Here is a 19,205-nt window from a genome sequence, read left to right on the forward strand (position 1 = left end):
AAATACAGAAACTCTCTGCAAAATACTCACAACTCAACCAAATACAGAAACTCACTGCAAATACTCACAACTCAACCAAATACAGAAGCTCTGCAAATACTCACAACTCAGCCGAATACAGAAACTCTTTGCAAATACTCACAACTCAACCAAATACAGAAACTCTCTGCAAAATACTCACAACTCAACCAAATACAGAAACTCTCTGCAAAATACTCACAACTCAACCAAATACAGAAGCGCACTACAAATATTCACAAAGCAACAAAATACAGAAACTCTCAGCAAATACTCACAATTCAACCAAATACAAACTCTCTGCAAATACTCAAAACTCAACCAAATACAAAAGCGCACTACAAATACTCACAATGCAACAAAATACAGAAACACTTTGCAAATATTCACAACGCAACCAAGCTCGGCAGGTGTGTTCCCCTGATCTCAATCCAATCGAGCATCTGTGGGATGTGCTGAACAAACAAGTCTGATCCATGGAGATCCCACCTCACAATGTATAGGACTTAAAGGATCTGCTGCTAACATCTTAAGCCCAAATCCCACAGCATACCTTCAAGGGCCTAGTGGACTCCATGCCTTGATGGGTCAGGGATGTTTTGGCAGCAAAAGCGGGACCAACAAAATATTAGGGAGAGGGTATGCCTGATCGATGTATACTGTATACATATTTATATAATTTATATTATATATAAATATGTTATATATAAATATATATTGTTTCTTAAATATATACATGCATGTGTGTGTATTTATATACATAATAATTATACACAGTACACAAATATATTATGCACTGTAAACACAAACTTTTATTTTGGATGCAATTAATAATGATTAATTGTGTGAAAGCACAACATAACATAACATAACATAACATAACATAACATAACATAACATAACATAACATAACATAACATAACATAACATAACATAACATAACATAACATATGGCATCACATTAGTGGTTGACACATTGATTAATCAACATTATAAACACACCAGTGCTAGTATTTATGTAAGTGACAACATTACAAAAAACTCTTTGAAAGTAATGTATCATCAGCATAAAGAATAATCAGAGTTCCGATCTTGGCACATACTCCTGCCACCCTGACCTGTCAGCTTGGCCATAATGGCACATAAATAGCCAAACACTGGATTACACTGTCACTTTAATGGAACGAGAGCGCACCGCACTGATTCACTAATGCTAATTGATCATTAGAATAAGACAGCATGCCTGTTCCTGGAACTGCTGAACAATCGTTGGATGACCCATCAACAAAACAACCCCGACTCCCGCACTAACGGCCGTTCACCCTGTCCGCAGCTTTTGTGCTGAAATCATTAGTGTCAATGCAGTGAAGATTCATATGAGCCATAATACAGTGAAGAATCATATGAGCCATTCTCTTGCAACGTACTGAAAAGGCTAATCAAAATTTGAATCCTGAAAACTCTTTCGCCTTAAGAATGTGCAGTTCAAGCTTGCACTCGTTCCCTATAGAATTAAACCTGATCTCATGCCACAACACAACTATTTTACGAGGTGGCACATTTTTATACAGTTGAATTTGTACAATGTGATTCATACGGAAACTTTGCGATTTTAATGAAGGTACTTACCAAAACCTAACCTAACTTTCCTAAACTTTACTGTCAGGCGGAAACAGATTGTGCAAAATACTATGAATGAGATCAATATAGCCACCAATTAGTGTTTTTATACACAGATTTTATACACAGGTTTGGTACCTGCACCATATATTTTGGTGGTAACACTTTATTTTAGAGTTCAATTCTCACTATTAACTTTAGTTGCTTATTAGCGTGCATATATCAAGAAAGCACAAATTAAAGGGTTAGTTCACCCAAAAATAAAATTGATGTCATTAATGACTCACCCTAATGTCGTTCCACACCCGTAAGACCTCCGTTCATCTTCGGAACACAGTTTAAAATATTCTATATTTAATCCGACAGCGTATCTTGTTTTTAAATCTCAAATAAAGATTAAAACGGTCATAAATCAGCGTATTGATTCATGATTTTGGATCGCCAATGTCACGTGATTTCAGAAGTTTGGCAGTTTGACACGCGATCCGAATCATGAATCAATACGCTGATTCATGACCATTTGAATCTTTATTTGAGGTTTGAAAACAAAACGCGGAAGAGAAGACAATGCTGAAAAAAGTCATTGTTTTTGCTATTTTTGGACCAAAGCGTATTTTCGATGCTTCAAGAGATTCTAACTAACTAACTGATGTCACATATGGACTACTTTGATAATATTTTTATTCCCTTTTTGGACATGGATAGTAAAGTGTGCATACACTTGGATACGCTCTCGGACTAAATATAAAATAAGTGTTCCGAAGATGAACGAGGTCTTATGGGTGTGGAACAACCAAGGGTGAGTCACTTAGGGTGAGTCATTAATTACATAAATTTAATTTTTGGGTGAACTAACCCTTTAATGCCTTCTTCTGCATGACCTTGTTATACATCCCTTAAAGGGGTACTTCAGCGCTGGGAAGATGAATCTGTATTTAAACTGGGTCATCAATATAGTAGACATGTGAAATTATTTTTGAATTTGGTGCCTTCTAGACTGAGAAAAGACAGAAAATGTATTTTTGTCTCATGGGGATGAAAGACTACAATTCCGAGAATGCTTCGCTGCCCTTAGAGGCCATTCCCAAAGCCACCAACTTGTTTACTGTGACTGAGTTAGAGAAGACACTACAATTAAAAACTAAACGTGTCTGTTCAATATCATGAGTGAGTCACCGCGCGAGTATCACAACCCTGAGCACTAACTGCAGGAGTGAGATAAATGAGCTGATGTACTCTCATGATGAGAGCTGAGGTAATCGTGACCACACTCGCGGCATACATTCACAACGCGGGTTCAGTCTGGTACGTTTTAGTTCATGCCTTTGCAAGCTTAACTTTCATAGAAATTTTTTTGAGAAGTTAAAAGACTTACATTGCTCACCATAGCTCCGTTTAAATGAGTGCCTGTAGCTGTGAGCTGAGCTCTGAGTGTAATCTCTTATCCCCCCATGCGCGGGTTCAAAACTTGCGGAAATGGCTCCCTCTGCTGGCTGTAGTCTTTAGCCTTTGATCAAACATTCCTCCTATGATGCAAATATCATCAATTTGCATCATTGGAGGAATTTTTTCAGAAATAAAATGCATAAATCTCTTGTCTCAGGAGGATATGATGGGGGAAAGCACAATCATTTGAATATACTTCAGGGTTTCTGATACAAAGCCATATGCTAATCGCTGAAGTAACCCTTTAATCCTACCAATACCTAATCATAAAACGACCTTACTAACCATTAATAAGCAGTATAAGATCATTTTAAACACACTCAAATGTGTCTAATATGATTAAAAGAGCTGCATTACTTCATACTCATGACCGTAAAAGCGAAAATGGTACTGGCGACTGTCCCGTCAATGAAAGTCAACTTGGTGTTCTCAAACTATGCCTTTGTTTTGAGTAGGCGGACGGAAAAGTTACATAGTGTCGCTTTATTAGTGAATATGTGTTCCCCATACTAAAGTGTTACATTTTGGTTGCTATATGCTAATTATATAGCTTTTAGTCATTATGTCAGTTTGTAAGAAAGCCTGGAAGGCTAATTCACCATCAGACTTAAAATTTTACAGTAGCACTTTTAGAATAGGACTTTTGAACATTAAATGTGTACTATGTAGTATTTTTGCAGTAAAAAATCCACTAGGCCAGTGTTATATATTTTATTCAGTTGAGTACTTACAATATCCCAAATGTGTCCAACTATTTGTAAATTGCTATTTTAACTAAGGACCGGGACGTTTCAGCATAGCGAGTTGCCTGTCAATCGCGTCATATCTGTGTTACCCTCGGTTTTATTCTGCAGAAGCGCTTTACTCTCAGCAGTGTGAACGTCACAGCAGCGCTGTGCGAACGCACAGAGGAACTTCATAACATAATTTTAAACACACTTAAATGTATCTGATATGATAAACAGAGCTGCTTTAACTGACTGGAAAAAGCGAAAGTGTGCGCCCCCGGTGACTGTGTCCCGTCCCGTCATAATACAAGTCCCGGTGCTCGCGAGCCGTGTGTTTGTATAATAATCGCTCCAGCAGCCGCGCTCAGCTCCACAACACTCGGTCCTGATCTGCTTTACACTACAGTAACGTTAATAACCACATCCATGAACATGATTTCTGCCCGAGTCCTATTTCCCACCGGCTGTGAGGTGAAGACCACATGTCCCAAGATACTGCACTCCCACTTGGCGTCATCAAACTACACCTTTGTTTAGAATAGGCACCCTCCACTGGATGGAAAGTTGCATAGTGCACCTTTAACTGAAGATATGTGAAGTTTTTAGGATGCTGCTGTTAGTGACCCCACCAGGCCACTTAATTAGCAAAATTTCCTCAGTCATTAGCTTCACTAGAAAGACCACGCTGCTCAATCAGCAAATTTTTTGTTGGCTAGACCAGCACCAACCAGACTGGAAACAAAAACTAAACAATAGCCTTAGGGGCCATTCACACAGAATGTGTTTTTGCTTTTAAAAATGCAAGGCGCTGCACAATAGATGCTGGTCAATGATGTCCGTGTAGCACATGTTTACAATCAGTGAGACAGAATGCAAAAACACATTCTGTGCAAACTATTGAGTATATGATTAGGTTTAGGATTAGATGTAGACTTGGGTTCAAAACCAGGAAAAAATTACCCCCTTTATTATCAAGTGATACACCAGGCCATCATTAGCATAAAGAACAGCACTTGTCCTCGTGCAAGCGGTGATAACACAATGTGCTTTTAGCAGCTTCTAAATCGGCTGTAATTCTAAAAGTCTGCTCAGAACACTTCAAGGACTAGATCAGGAGCTGATAAGGTGCACTCACTTGCTCTCTTTCTGTCCTTATAGGACAACAAAGCAGTCATTGGCTCTCATTTTGCAAGAACGAAGTAAACATATGACATAATCACTCAGTTTGACTCAGTTTTGCTTCTTTTTTATGGTGAATAGAGCAGGGACCAATTATTAGATATAAGAGCAGTCTTGTCCACATGTTGCATCTGTTAGCCATATTAATGCATCTAATATAATCCTTAAATAAATTTTCCATCTATCACATCTAACCAATAATAACTCAAAGCAGCCTATAATTCAACAGCTGTGACCATTGATATTGTTTCTATATGAATTATTTATCAAATGCAGCAGGTACAGCCAATATACACTTGACAAACTCAAGAACAAACGGGAATCAAGAACAAAAACTCACCTGTTTTGTTTGTATGCTGCAGCCAGTGCTCTTGAAAAGTGAGAAAACATCAGTGAATGTTTGTAAAAAAGTAAGAGAGCTTAGTTTTCTTCCGGTGAATTTGTTGACCCAACTTTTTCTTTCCCATGGGTCTCCAGGCAAACATGGAGCTATTTTGAGGGAGTGCCAGAAATACACACCAATCAACTATTTGTGTGTGTGTGTGTGTGTGTGTGTGTGTGTGTGTGTGTGTGTGTGTGTGTGTGTGTGTGTGTGTGTGTGTGTGTGTGAGAGTGAGTGAGAGAGAGAGAGAGAGAGAGAGAGAGAGAGAGAGAGAGAGAGAGAGAGAGAGAGAGAGAGAGAGAGAGAGAGAGAGAGAGAGAGAGAGAGAGAGCTGACTAAAGGCTCATTCTAAATTTGCCAGGCAACAAATACTAGGTTTTAAAAAGTGATAGATTGTTCACTAAAAATACACGTGTATGTATCCAGTGTGTGTGTATTCAGAATGTTTGCCTATACTGTGCCAGCATGTTTCCTTTACCTCAGCACGACCAAGATACAATTTCTTGTTGGAAAATGTTTGTAATATTATTGTATTTGCCGTATTTGGTAGTTGCACGGTCTGCATTAAGGTTAATCGTTTAATGAATATTAGGTCAGTCTTTTGAAGTAAATAAACATATTATTAAACTAAAATGCTATTTGTTAGCATACTTTCAAAATCGAGGTCCTAATCGCCATGCAATTGCTTTATAGAAACACTGCATTACCTAAATAAAAATGTCAACAATCTCTCACAGCATTTCAAGTCACAGCTGTTCACAGCTATCTGGCCATCTTGAATTTTAAAGCGTTCTATTCTTGACAGACGAAATAAACTGTCCCATCAAAGCTATTGTGTGAAATCCCTACACCTGTTATTCTGGCTCAGATGAAACATTTCCCATAAACTTCCTCCAAACTATTTATTATTTTGACTATTATAGCTGTAGTTTCCACAGCAGCAGCTGCAATATGTATCCTGATTAACAGTAAAAGAGGATGGAGAAATTACTATTTTTAGATTCCCTTATATATTCATTGGTTAAAATAATGTGTATTTAAAAGTTCATATTATGTAACAGCAGCCTTTAACAACAACAAAATAAAACCTAAATATTGACTAAACTAAGTCATTATCTGGTGCCTTGACGTGGACAAGTGAAGAAAAAAATCCACTATACGCCTGGCTGGTACTTATATCGTCTTAATTATGATGTGCATTTTTCAGACTAATACAGTACTTTATTGTTAGCCACATGCACAATAACTGTGTCCTCATAAGACTGTCCTTAGGTTTCCAGTTGAGAAATTGAGATGATGTCCTCTGGGAAACCTGGAGGAATATTTCCTCATTCTGAACATGTGAGATGAATAAAAAGCACCATTAAAAATGAGTTAGATAAAACAAAGCTTGGGGAAATGTCACATTGACAATGCTAACTTCTAAAGGAGGTGCCGAGATCAACAACTGAAATCACACTCGAAGGCACTGATCAGTTCCATTTGTGAAGCCTGCCTGACTCAGTGTGTTTGGGTAAATGTCGTCATGTACTCTCATATAATGAACCAACAGTTTGGTGTGGATGGTAGTTATGATTCAAAACCAAAACTCTGGCTCATAAATAATTCACTCACTGATTTATGATGTTTGTTCTCAAGGCTTTGAACATATCTTTTGCTGTATGCACTACCATGTACGCTTTAAAGCTACTGCCTTATGAAAATCCAGCATGCAAGTTCTTTCATCTTTTATTTTATGAGCTCTTCCGTTTTGAGTAGCTATTACTTACATTTAAAGCAAGTCACTCTTTCTGTCATTTATAATAAAGACAGACAATTGCAAGTGTGATATTGCTTTTATAAGAAGTTAAACACACACAATAATATTTAGTAACTTGCCTTTATACTCACTATTCCCTGTTCCTTTATTGGTTTTGCGCCACCAACGCGAATACTTCCAAACAAAACAATTGTGTGTTTTTTTTACTGAACCAATCTGTGTTTGAACAAATTCTTTGAGTGAATGATTCAATGGCTCATTCCTAAACTGTCAATTGTTTCATTCTTGAATGAATCAGCGGTTTTGAATGGATTGGTTGAATGATTCAATAGTTCAATTAAAGGCACAATATGTAAGATTTTTCGATTAAAATATCCCAAAACCACTAAAACAATGTTACAAATTTTGAATTGTGTACTTATATCCCAAATGTTTCGAAGAATTTATAAATCCAGAGAAATAAGCTATTTTAACCTGGGCTGCATCCGTGTTTTATTAAACAGATGAGCAACTGTTAAGATGCATTCATTGACAGAAACCTAATCATTGTTAGCTCAACATAGTTAGTATTATCGTTTAAATCTGCTTTCTTGGTTTACCGAGAGTACCATGTTTTACCGTGCCTAATATCGATTTAGCTTACTGCAGTGTGCAACAAGTGTCTCATGTTAGCCGAGCGAATGCACAGAGCAGCATTATAACAACTTTCAACACACTCAAATAATGTATCTAATATGATAAAACAGTGCTGCGTAACCACATACTCATGAGCGGAAGAAGCCGTGCTGGCTCAGCCAGCGAAATCAAGGCATCATCAAGCTACACATTTGTTTTGAATAAGCGACCTCTATAGCAGCGAAAAATCACATATTATGGCTTTAAAGAAAGTATACTCAATTTTGTCAAGCAGAGGGGGTTTCTTTCAGCAAGAGATAAATCTGGACAGAAAAAATGATGACACACATAATAAACTATTTTACTAAGAGCAATACTACAAATTACTACAAATACTATATTCAAATTATAAATGTGCACATTGGCCCAAATTCCCAAGCAGTTGAAATTGAACCCATCCGAGTATAATTCATTAATTAGACCAAATCATTGATGTAATTTACAGTCAAGCGTGGTAATGGAGATTTCCATCATGGCTCTGCTTTAATGTGACTGTAACTTTGCTTTAATTGAACCCTCGGGTTTGGCTCGGAATTAGGACATTATTTTCACTTATTCTGAAGTGAGAGAAAGAGACCCAACAGAGTGTGAATCTGCACAGAATGGTAACACTTTCACAATATTTATTTAAACTACTGACAAAATGAAGGTTCTCTTTTGCCATCCTGACAGCTTTTGTTCTCTTGGACCACAAAATTATTTTCCATTTTGTGTTAAGCACATTTCATTTCACTGTCACTCATAAAGTTTTTTGGCCTGACTCTTCTATGGCCTTGTTAAAACTTCATCCCCGCAGCCTGCTGACGTAAATGGACCTGCAATGCCAACTCAGAGGGTTGAACAAAAGGATGTGAAAGAGGATACAGACAACTACACAAACATATTCCTGTCTATGCATGTCTCCATGTCTTTATATGAACATCTATGCAAGTCAAGTACACGTCATTTTGATAGCGCAGGAGTTACAGTGCAGGTGCATGATGTTGAAACTGCCATTTTAGTTTTGAACTGTACAAACTCATGCTATGCTCCTGAAACGTGTTCACACTCAAGGCCAGTAGGGAATCAAATGCCATGATGCACTTCGCAACAAGTAGATAATTGCATAGAACTGGAAAATCAAGCAATAAAAAGTAATCCCTGCAATTATTTGCACTATTTATTATAGGAAGAAATGTAGAATCCGATTTTGATGAGTTCATTCTGATCACAGTGTTAATTAAATAGACTCTGGAGTCTAACAAAGTTGTCTGAAATGTTGTACAAACCCGATTCCCAAAAAGTTGGGGCACAATAGAATCAATAGAAAACATATCGAATGTTGAAAGTGAGACATTTTGAAATGCCATACCAAATATTAGCTCATTTTGGATTTCATGAGCGCTACACATTTCAAAAAAGTTGGGACAGGTAGCAATAAGAGGCCGGAAAAGTTAACTTATTAGGTCAATTGGCAACATGACTGGATATAAAAGAGCCTCTCAGAGTGGCAGTGTCTCTCAAAAGATGGGCAGAGGATCACCAATTCCCACCACGCTACAGTGAAAACTAGTGGAACAATATCAGAAAGGAGTTTCTCAGAGAAAAGTTGCAAAGAGTTTGACGTTATCATCATCTACAGAGCATAATATCATCCAAAGATTCAGAGAACAATCTCTGTGCGTAAGGGTCAAGGCCGGAAAACCATAATGGATGCCCGTGATCTTCGGGCCCTTAGATGGCACTGCATCACATACAGGAATGCTACTATAATGAAAATCACAGCATGGGCTCAGGAATACTTCCTGAAAACATTGTTGGTGAACACAATCCACCGTGCCATTCGCTGTTGTCGGCTAAAACTCTATAGGTCAATAAAGAAGCCATATCTAAACATGATCCAGAAGCGCAGGTGTTTTCTCTAGGCCAAGGCTCATTAAAAAAGGACTGTGGCAAAGTGGAAAAATGTTCTGTGATCAGACGAATCAAAATGTGAAGTTCTTTTTGGAAAACTGGGACACCATGCCATCCCGACTAAAGAGGATAAGGACAACCCAAGTTGTTATCAGCGCTCAGTTCAGAAGCTTGCATCTCTGATGGTATGGGGTTGCATGAGTGTGTGTGGTATGGGCAGCTTACACATCTGGAAAGGCACCATCAATGCTGAAATGTATATCCAAGTTCTAAAACAACATTATGCTCCCATCAAGACATCTCTTTCAGGGAAGATCTTGCATTTTCCCACATGACAATGCCAGACCACATACTGCATCAAAAACAACATCATGGCTGTGTAGAAGAAGGATCCGGGTACTAAAATGGCCAGCCTGCAGTCCAGATGTTTCACCCATAGAAAACATTTGGTGCATCATAAAAAGGAAGATGCGACAAAGAGGACCTAAGACAGTTGAGCAACTAGAAGCTTGTATTAGACAAGAATGGGACAACATTTCTATTCCTAAACTTGAGCAACTTGTCTCCTGTTATAAAAAGAAGAGGGGATGACACACAGTGGTAAACATGGCCTTGTCCCAACTTTTTTGAGATGTGTTGATGCCATGAAATTTAAAATCAACTCATTTTCCCCTTAAAATTATTAAAATATTGAAATTTGAAACTTTTACATCATTGCATTCTGTTTTTATTCACAAGTTGTACAGTGTCCCAACTTTTTTGGAATCGGGTTTGTAATAAAGAAATGCATAACATGCCATTGGTAGAGAGAAGATGAAGATGTTGACTAGGGCAGAATTTCACCCCATTACAGTCCCTTACATGATGTTGACTCAGAGTTCCCTTGTTTTAAAGACCAGGACTCAAACAAGAGCTTCTTTGTTATGGACCCTCAGTGAAGGAATGAGTATACTTCTTAACATAATGACCTGGGCCATTCACCGTTATGATCTAGGTCTATGATATCTGTTTAAAACACTCTTAGAAGACAAAAATAATTGACTGCAACAACTGATATGGTGAAGACTCTATTCATGTGCTTCGTTATATGTGAAGCACATGGTGAGCACATTTCAATTTTATAAGCTAAAGGGGCTGTCAATTTTATTGGCTGAACATTATTATTGTTTGAAATCCATTCTATTTAGCTTAATTTATAAATGACGATGTAGCACAGAGGGTTTAGATATTCTGGGAAATTTGTGTTGTATATAGTGGAAAGATGATCACAGTATTGCTGCCATCTTGTGGGCACTATCTCTAATCACAGCTAAGGGGATTTCCCAGGGGTCAAAGGGGTCAGACTGCCATGGTTTAAGAGGGCACAGAGCAATCTGCATTAAAGAACAAGTCAAATTGGGTCAAGCAAAGATTTGATCTGACCCACTTTTTCTTTGTAAAAGCCAGTGTGTTTTGCCTTAGAGCAAATTCTCCAGCAATGTTTCTCATCAAACTTACTCTTTTTCCCTTTTTTTTTCATCCTGACCTTCACCCCCAGCAAATGTTGGTCATTAAAAACCCTCATATGCTAAAGATGTGGGCGGGATAACTCGAGTGAGTCAGCCAAAGAAAGAGGATCTGATGATGACTCAGCAGGATTAGTCAGTCTTTTCATTACATTCTTTACTGCTAATGTTTTGCACTATAAACTTTTAGGCGTTTAGTAATACGATTCATTCTTCACTGGCTTTTAATAGTGATGACATTCCACTTTTTATTTGTACATAACTTTTGAAAGCCAGTCATTATATTTGCATGAAAAGAATAAATTGAAGTTAAACTTTTTTTTCTACATAGGATCCTATTAGAATTATGATACTTATGCAATCTTTAATGTATAGTTCATCCAAAAATCTAAATTCTCACCCCCATGTTTTTCCAAACCTATATGCATTTATTTCTTCACAATGTATATATTTTGAAGAAACTCTGTAACAATATTGGAGCCTATTAATTTTTATTATAAAACCGCTGAAAGTCAAACAGTTAGGGTGAGTAAATAATAATAGAAGTTTCATATTTGGATGAACTATCGCTTTAAAGTGATAGTTCACCAAAAAATAAAAATTACTGTTGTACGCGCGTTCACGAGAAACTGCCGTTCCAGTTTTGCAGTGATGACCCCGGAAGTGCAGAGGATAGAGCAAAACAAAACTTGGTTCTTGTGAGAACTAGCACATTCTCACCTGGGCCTCCTACGTCAAACGCTGGAACGCCAGTCTCTCGTGAACACGCGTACGACAGTTAGCGGAAGTTAGAGAATCTAGTTTGTAAATTTTAAATATGGATATTTTTCTTACACAAACGCATCGCTTCACTTCAGAAGGCTTTTATTAACCCCCTGGAGCTGTTATATGATGGATAGATGCACTTTTATGGACTTTTCTTAGAAGAGAAACATCCATTCACTGCCATTATAATGCTTGGTTTGGTCAGGACGTTTTTTAATATTAATATTAATATTATTTTTTTAATAACTCAGATTCTCAGATATATATATACCTAGGACACTGCTTTTCTTACTTAGAATTTTTGTTTTGTTTCTAGTCCAAACTTCTAAAAATTCTTAAAACAAGAAATATTTACTAGACAAGCAAAAGTAATTGTCTTGTTTTGGGAAAAATAACTCAGAATTAAGAGTTTTTTACTTAAAATAATGAAAATAATCTGCCAGTGGAGTAAGCAAAATATTTTAAAACAAGATTATTTTGCTTACCCCACTGGCAGATTATTTTGCTTATTTTAAGCAAAAACTCTTAATTTAAATTATTATATGTATTATTAGTTATTATAATATCATAATTTTTTATTATAATTATTATTAGTTATTTTTCCCCAAAACAAGACAATAATTTTTATTTGTCTAGTAAATGTTTATTTATTTAAGAATTTTTTTTAGATTTTGTCTAGAAACAAGACAAAAATACTAAGTAAGAAACAATTTTTTTGCAGTGGATGAAGTAGAAAATCATGGGCTAATTTTCATTTTTGGGTGAACTATCCATTTAATTCCCATTTTCTTCCAACACAATGATTTTACCTTTCAACCCCATAAAAAAAAAAAAAAAAAAAAAAAAAATTCACACTAACCTCTTTTTGTTTCCCATTTATTTGTGCAATGCACATTATCATATGTACAGCTCCATATGGAGAAGAGAAACAGAAAAAAAAGACAGAAAACAAATTCATGTCACAATAATACTGATACAGCAAACAAACACAGAGCTGTATCCAAACCATACCACTTCCTTACAGAGAACAGCATTATTGAACACCACACATTCACTACTGTATACAGAGGTTAGCTTCCGAACATTATATCCTAAGATTGAAGATAAACGGCTCAGTCCACGAGAGAGGGTGGTGGAAAAGTTCCTTCTTTATTCAATTCCCACTAATCTGTTGTCTTTGTCCATTGTATGCATTCAAGTCCTTAGTGCCAGATTGTGTCAAGAGGAAGGTAACTGATGGCAAAATGTAAGAGAAGACTGCTTTGATAACAGGTAAAGCTTCAGTATATCACCACATGATCTTGAAAAGAGGAAGGCAAAGCATGAACGAGATGTACAGCTAGTACTGCAAGTTACGTAAGTGTGTTCTGGATTTATCTAATGCCATTCAAGTGCAAATATACTGAGAAGAGAAAGGGCAGATTTAGTGGCTGTACACTCCAGAAACTTCTTCTGGACCACGTGCCACTTACAGTCAAACATGCAGTACATTATGAGGATACCGAGATATGCCGAAGAGCTGGATTTTTAAGGATGTATCCACTTATGTTGCTTTTATGATTTTATATGTCAAAATATTAATGGTCCACATGATATGTTCAGTTGTTTTAAAAGACACTATGGTAATAAAACAATGGGATTTGAACACGTTCCATCGATCACATTTCTGAGACAAAAGGCTTTGTTTCATTTTCAAGCTTAAATTTTAGTTTGTAAAAGTACTAAGTATGACTTTAGGGCACTATTAACCAGATAAAGATATCAGGTTAACATACAGTAAATTGTGCATGTAAAGACAACCTTAGCTTTCAATATACAGGTATAGATCGAAACAAACCATGTACTTGGAGGTACCTGCAAAACTACTAGTTTCTTTGTTTCTATGGAATAACTATGAATAAACAATTTCCTTGGATTTGTATGTTGTAAACAGTATGTTATTATAGTGCAACATATACAGACAGATCAATATTCAGTAGAAAACAACGTAAGAATAAACTTCTAGTTAAATCTACTGCATTTCACAGATCAAGTTTGAGAAACCTCCCATTTCCTGCAAAGTCTCTCATATTTATTGTGCTTTTGCCCGCCCAGCACTGCTTCTCTTAAGTTACATGTTACATCACACACGATTTTTTAATGGTTGCAGGTTTTAGTTGGAGTGTTTTTTCATTTGCACACATCTTTCTAAACCACTAGCCCCTGACTGTACGGGAAACCACAGTCTTAGCCCATTTTACAGAGACACTTTTATTTTTACGCATTTTATAGTTGTCTTGCAAAGCCAACAAATAAATAAACACCCCTCCCACATATATGCAGCCACGAGCAGGTGTGTACAGTAGGACACAGTCAATACAATGGAATAAATAGAAAAGATCCTGCATACTGCTGTAGAATGCAAAACTTTATTAAATAACTCTCTATGAAGGACCAGACTCTGTGTTGTTTAACAAAGTTTTGCGAGCCACGGCAGCCTGTGGCTTGTCTTGCAGGATATTGATCATTTATTATTTTGTTTCCTCAGCACTAAACCACTTTAATGAATCAAAAACTCACCCAAAGAACCCTGAATCAATTCCACCCAACATTCCATGATGACCTGGTTGACTGATAATGTTCATAACTCACAGCTGTGTAACGACAAAGTCTGAACTCTGTTATGTAGGCAAGTCCGGGGAAAGACACAAACAAATGCTGAATGCTACTTTTTCCAACAGCAGTCTTCTCATACAGCAGTTATGTTGGCCTAGTGGATGAACGATAGAGAGATACACACAACTATACTGTAGATGTAAGCTCTGACGTCTCTATGAAGCAGGGTCCTGGAGGTGGGAGAGATAACAAAGGAGCGTTTCAAGGACTTTTGGGTTGCAGGGTGTCTAATCTGGGCAGGAACTGCTGACTTTGATCATATACAGTAAGTCTTAGTACAGTGCTTTCTGTCCTTGGCTGTCAAATTCTGACCAGGCATCATTTAGTTCCATAAAAATCATCTTGGCATATTGTTCGTAAGGTTGTCCCGTAGCCTGCAGATGGGAAGAGAAAGAAAAATGCCTTTACTAGATATCTAACTAGATGTCATGAACTGAGAAATCTAATTTTCCTTGAGATTTTGACATAAAAGGTAGCATACTGTAAGAATATCCTGTAAGTCTCAAAACTGAAAACTAGTCCAAAAACAGCTTTTATTGTTACCACGCCCAGTGAACGACTCATTGTGGAATGTGCTTGTGATATAATAGATAGGGGAAAGACCTCCTCTGCAGAAGAAAATCAACACCTACACCTAGATCATTGGAACTCTGGCCTCACCCACTAGCTTGTTAGTGAGATGACAAGGAGAGAAAAGCAATAAAGAATGGACTACAAATAACATTACCTTCCAATGGATCCTAATGCTAGGAATGTGGCAATTTTATTTATTTTCATCATGGAATGTCTTAGTTAAAGCAATACTTTTGTATTCGGTACATTTCACTGTGGATTATTTGGTAAATCAGTCACCAATTTCGGCGTAGGCTTTGCAAACAGACTTTTACGATAATGACTCGACAGTATTGCCACAACAATATGTAACCATGTTAATTCTAATGCCAGATCTGTGACCAGTGATTTCTGATATGTAATGATTCATGTACAGTCAGATGTTCTTTGTCTATGTGTAAATCAAACCAGAGACTAAACGGTCAACTTCATATTGTTTCTCTTAGTAGGATGAAAATAATCTGTTATTTAAACTGATTCAATTATATAGTATAGAGAGCGAACAAAGAAAGTCCCCTTTTGATCGCCGGAGCTGTCAATCAAACAGTACAAGTTTATCAGTGCCTGAGACCCACGCCAAAACTCCCATAATAACCAACAGATCTCTCATTTACAATGTGTTTGCACTGTTAGTTATGATGACGGCATTTGTTAGTGTGCAGAAATCGAGTTGCAATGATGAGCTTTTTTTCATGACACGATCTGAATATAATGCCATAGATCTAAATGTAATGCCATAATCTGCACTTTTCACAATGAGTTAACCTTGAGAGCTGTGATAGTAAAAACATGAAAAACATGTAATACTTACGGTAGCTACTTCATATACAAAGATGCTAGCAAATCACAGCAATGGGCGTTTACACTGCAGTCTTACAGTAGATATGCCCCTTAAAATGGAAAAGTCATGGGCCGGAGCCTGCTGTCATCCGCCATGATGGGGAGGAGCAGGGAGCGTGGGACTTTTATATTAAGCAGCATAACTGTTTTTAATCCTTATAGACCCCGAACTTTTGAATGTTGTATTTTGCAGCTGCGCTTTTAAGACTTCATACTTTCTTTATAAGTGCTTTAAAGGGTTAGTTAACCCAAAAATTAAATTGATGTTATTAATGATTCACCCTAATGTCGTTCCGATCAATAATTCGGATCGCCAATGTCACGTGATTTCAGTAGTTTGGCAGTTTGACACGTGATCCAAACTGCTGAAATCACATGTCATGACATTGCCGATCTGAATCATTGATCGATTCACTGATTCATGGGAATTTGAATCTTTATTTGAGGTTTGAAAACAAACGCGGAACGAAGACTGATGCTGAATAAAATTGTAGATTTTGTTATTTTTTTGTTATACCAAAATGTATTTTCGATGCTTCAAGAGATTCTAATTAACTAACTGATGTCACATATGGACTACTTTGATGATGTTTTTTATTCCCTTTCTGGACATGGACAGTATAGTGGGCATTGACTGCATATGCTCTGGGACTAAAATATAAAATATCTTAAACTGTGTTCCGAAGATGAACGGAGGTCTTACGGGTGTGGAACGACATTAGGGTGAGTCATTAATGACATCAATTTCATTTTTGGGTAAACAAACCCTTTAATGCTAACTGAACAAATATGTCTCTTACCTTGTCAGGGTGTACTACCAGCACAGCTTTACGGTAGACCTTCTTCACCTGCTCTGGTGTGACAAGGTCAGCCATGCCTACAGGTTTCCAGCGGTTCTCCCCCTCCCAAAGCACCGTGTGCATGGTGGACAGCAACGCTCTGATGTTCCTCTCTTTCCCCTCAATCCATTCCAGAATCTGCCACAAATAGCACCATTATATTAAAACATAACATTCTGATTCTGATTCGAACTACAACAAAGTCTTTAAAAATAGGAATATGTAAGGGACAAGCCAGCTGGTCATTATCACAAACTAAACATCAAGCATATTTGACAAACAGAGTCAAGTATCCAGTTTGCCATGTAAAATATATTTAAAGGTCCCGTTCTTCGCGATTCCATCTTTCAAACTTTAGTTAGTGTGTAATGTTGCTGTTAGAGCATAAAAAATACCTGTAAAATTATAAAGCTCAAAGTTCAATGCCAAGTGAGATATTTTATTTAACAGAAGTTCCCTTTCAAAGCCTACAGCGAACGGCTGGATTGGACAACACCCCTGCACTTCCTTCATGAATGACGTCACTAGAACCGTTTGTTGACTAACCCTCCGCCCACAAGTACACGCAAAATAGGGGGCGTGGTCTTGTCGCTCTCCCACGTGGAGAAGAGCGCGCATTCAGCGCTTGCATCTCCCCGTTATGGTAAGAGGCGGGACCTTTCCGGGCAAAGTGCGCTAAGCTGCTGTCCAATCACAACACGGGAAGCGCTGGCCCAATCAGAACTCGTTACATATTCCTGAAGGAGGGACTTCATAGAACAAGAAAATCATCAGGCCGTTTTTAGGACAGAGAAAACAGCGGTGTACAGATAAGTCAATTGTGTGAAAAATACTGTGTTTTTTTACACGTGAAACATGAACTCATGTTATATTGCACACTGTAAACATAATCAAAGCTTCGAAAACACACGAAGAACGGGACCTTTAAATATCAGCTAGCATTTTTGTGTGCGTTTGTTTTATATTTCACCTTGAGTCTCTCTGGGTCCATTTCTTTCGCCATCTCCTCTTTTCTCATTTCTGCTATTGTTTTTGGCCCTTTCTTCTCCTTTGAGCCAGCAAAGCCCTGGCCTGAGAGTAGGTCATCAAAGTTAGCAGCAGAAACCTTTGGTCTGGTTCCTGGAAGAAACAGGAAATAATTATTAAAGGTGCCCTAGAATTAATAATTGAATTAACCTTCACATACTGTGAGTCTCAAACACCATCGCCTCCTACTACATGTAAATCTTGTGCATGAAAAACACCACAGAAAAATAAGTGATTCTCAACATAACGCCAACCTTGACGCAATCGCTGGGGATCATTAATATGCACGACCCCAACTTTTGCATCTGTCCGAACATGTTCATTGTCAGGCGGAACTGCAGCCGAATCATCGGGACTGCAGGTAAACAAGCATCACGCGAGGATTGTCATGTTCCAGGTTGTGCAGGGGACTGAGGACTTTTCATAGCCTTCACACAGATAAAAAGTCTTGGTTGATGTTTATTATAATCCGATACCGCAACAATTTAATTCAAAATCGTTCATTTGTTTGGCCCATTTCAAGCAAGCTTCACTCAGCATCTAAAAACTGAAGAAAGTGGCAATTACAACTGTATTCCTTCAAGCAGTAAGTAGTGATTTATCCACTTATTGACTGTTTAAACCATTTCTGATTCAATTGAAAGTTTCTTAGAGAGACCGCATTGTCTAGATAACGCAAGATGATAGTACAGTAACAATAGGAAACTCCCAAGTCTACTGACAAAGGTTAATATTATTTATACAACCGTAGATACATTGCTTACAGATCGTTCACTCGATCCTTCTAGCAAACGTCACCTTTTCCACCATATAAGTTAACGACAGTCATTTGACAAGGCTATTCATTTTGTAAAAATATAAGTTATATATTTATATTTTTGAGAACTGAAGTATGATGTTTTTGCATGCTTGTCTTTCAGAGGACATCACAGTCACCGTGTAGCCTACATTGTGATTGTGATTGTCATTTCCTCTATTTTTTATATTTAGATTACATTTGCCACCATCTTAAACTCACTTAAAGTTTTTCATTTAACAAAAATAAAATTTCACTGTTAAATCAAACCTTTAGCCAATCTCAAAAACAATGTTATGTAATGTTATGTAATGTATGTTGTGATGCCTAAGTTAATTTGTAGTATTTTAGCATTTTAATTTTACTTTTCAAAATAGTGCAGAACTAGTCCAAACATCTAAAAATTCTTACAACAAGATGTATTTACTAGACAAGCAAAAGTAATTGTCTTGTTTTGGGAAAAATAA

General features: G+C 37.2%; 2 protein-coding genes across 6 annotated transcripts in view; both read right to left on the reverse strand.

Moving 5' to 3' along the window:
• Positions 1-5,473, reverse strand: part of lepr (leptin receptor) — a 59,211-nt gene extending 53,738 nt beyond the window's left edge. Inside the window, exon 1 of the mRNA XM_067459793.1 lies at positions 5,332-5,473. The gene's annotated coding sequence lies outside the window, so the exon portion shown is untranslated. The remainder of the gene's footprint in view (positions 1-5,331) is intronic.
• A 7,356-nt stretch (positions 5,474-12,829) lies between these two features.
• The window catches only part of dnajc6 (DnaJ (Hsp40) homolog, subfamily C, member 6), a 50,304-nt gene continuing 43,928 nt past the window's right edge, over positions 12,830-19,205 (reverse strand). For all 5 annotated transcript variants that reach the window (XM_067459799.1, XM_067459795.1, XM_067459796.1 and 2 more), the window contains 3 exons: positions 17,887-18,035; positions 16,878-17,054; positions 12,830-14,999 (listed from right to left, as the gene is read on the reverse strand). In XM_067459799.1, coding sequence (XP_067315900.1) covers positions 14,898-14,999; positions 16,878-17,054; positions 17,887-18,035 — 428 coding nt within the window. In that variant the 3' untranslated portion in view covers positions 12,830-14,897. The remainder of the gene's footprint in view (positions 15,000-16,877; positions 17,055-17,886; positions 18,036-19,205) is intronic.

This window comes from Pseudorasbora parva, chromosome 12, assembly GCF_024679245.1.
Source record: "Pseudorasbora parva isolate DD20220531a chromosome 12, ASM2467924v1, whole genome shotgun sequence".
Classification (NCBI taxonomy): domain Eukaryota; kingdom Metazoa; phylum Chordata; class Actinopteri; order Cypriniformes; family Gobionidae; genus Pseudorasbora; species Pseudorasbora parva.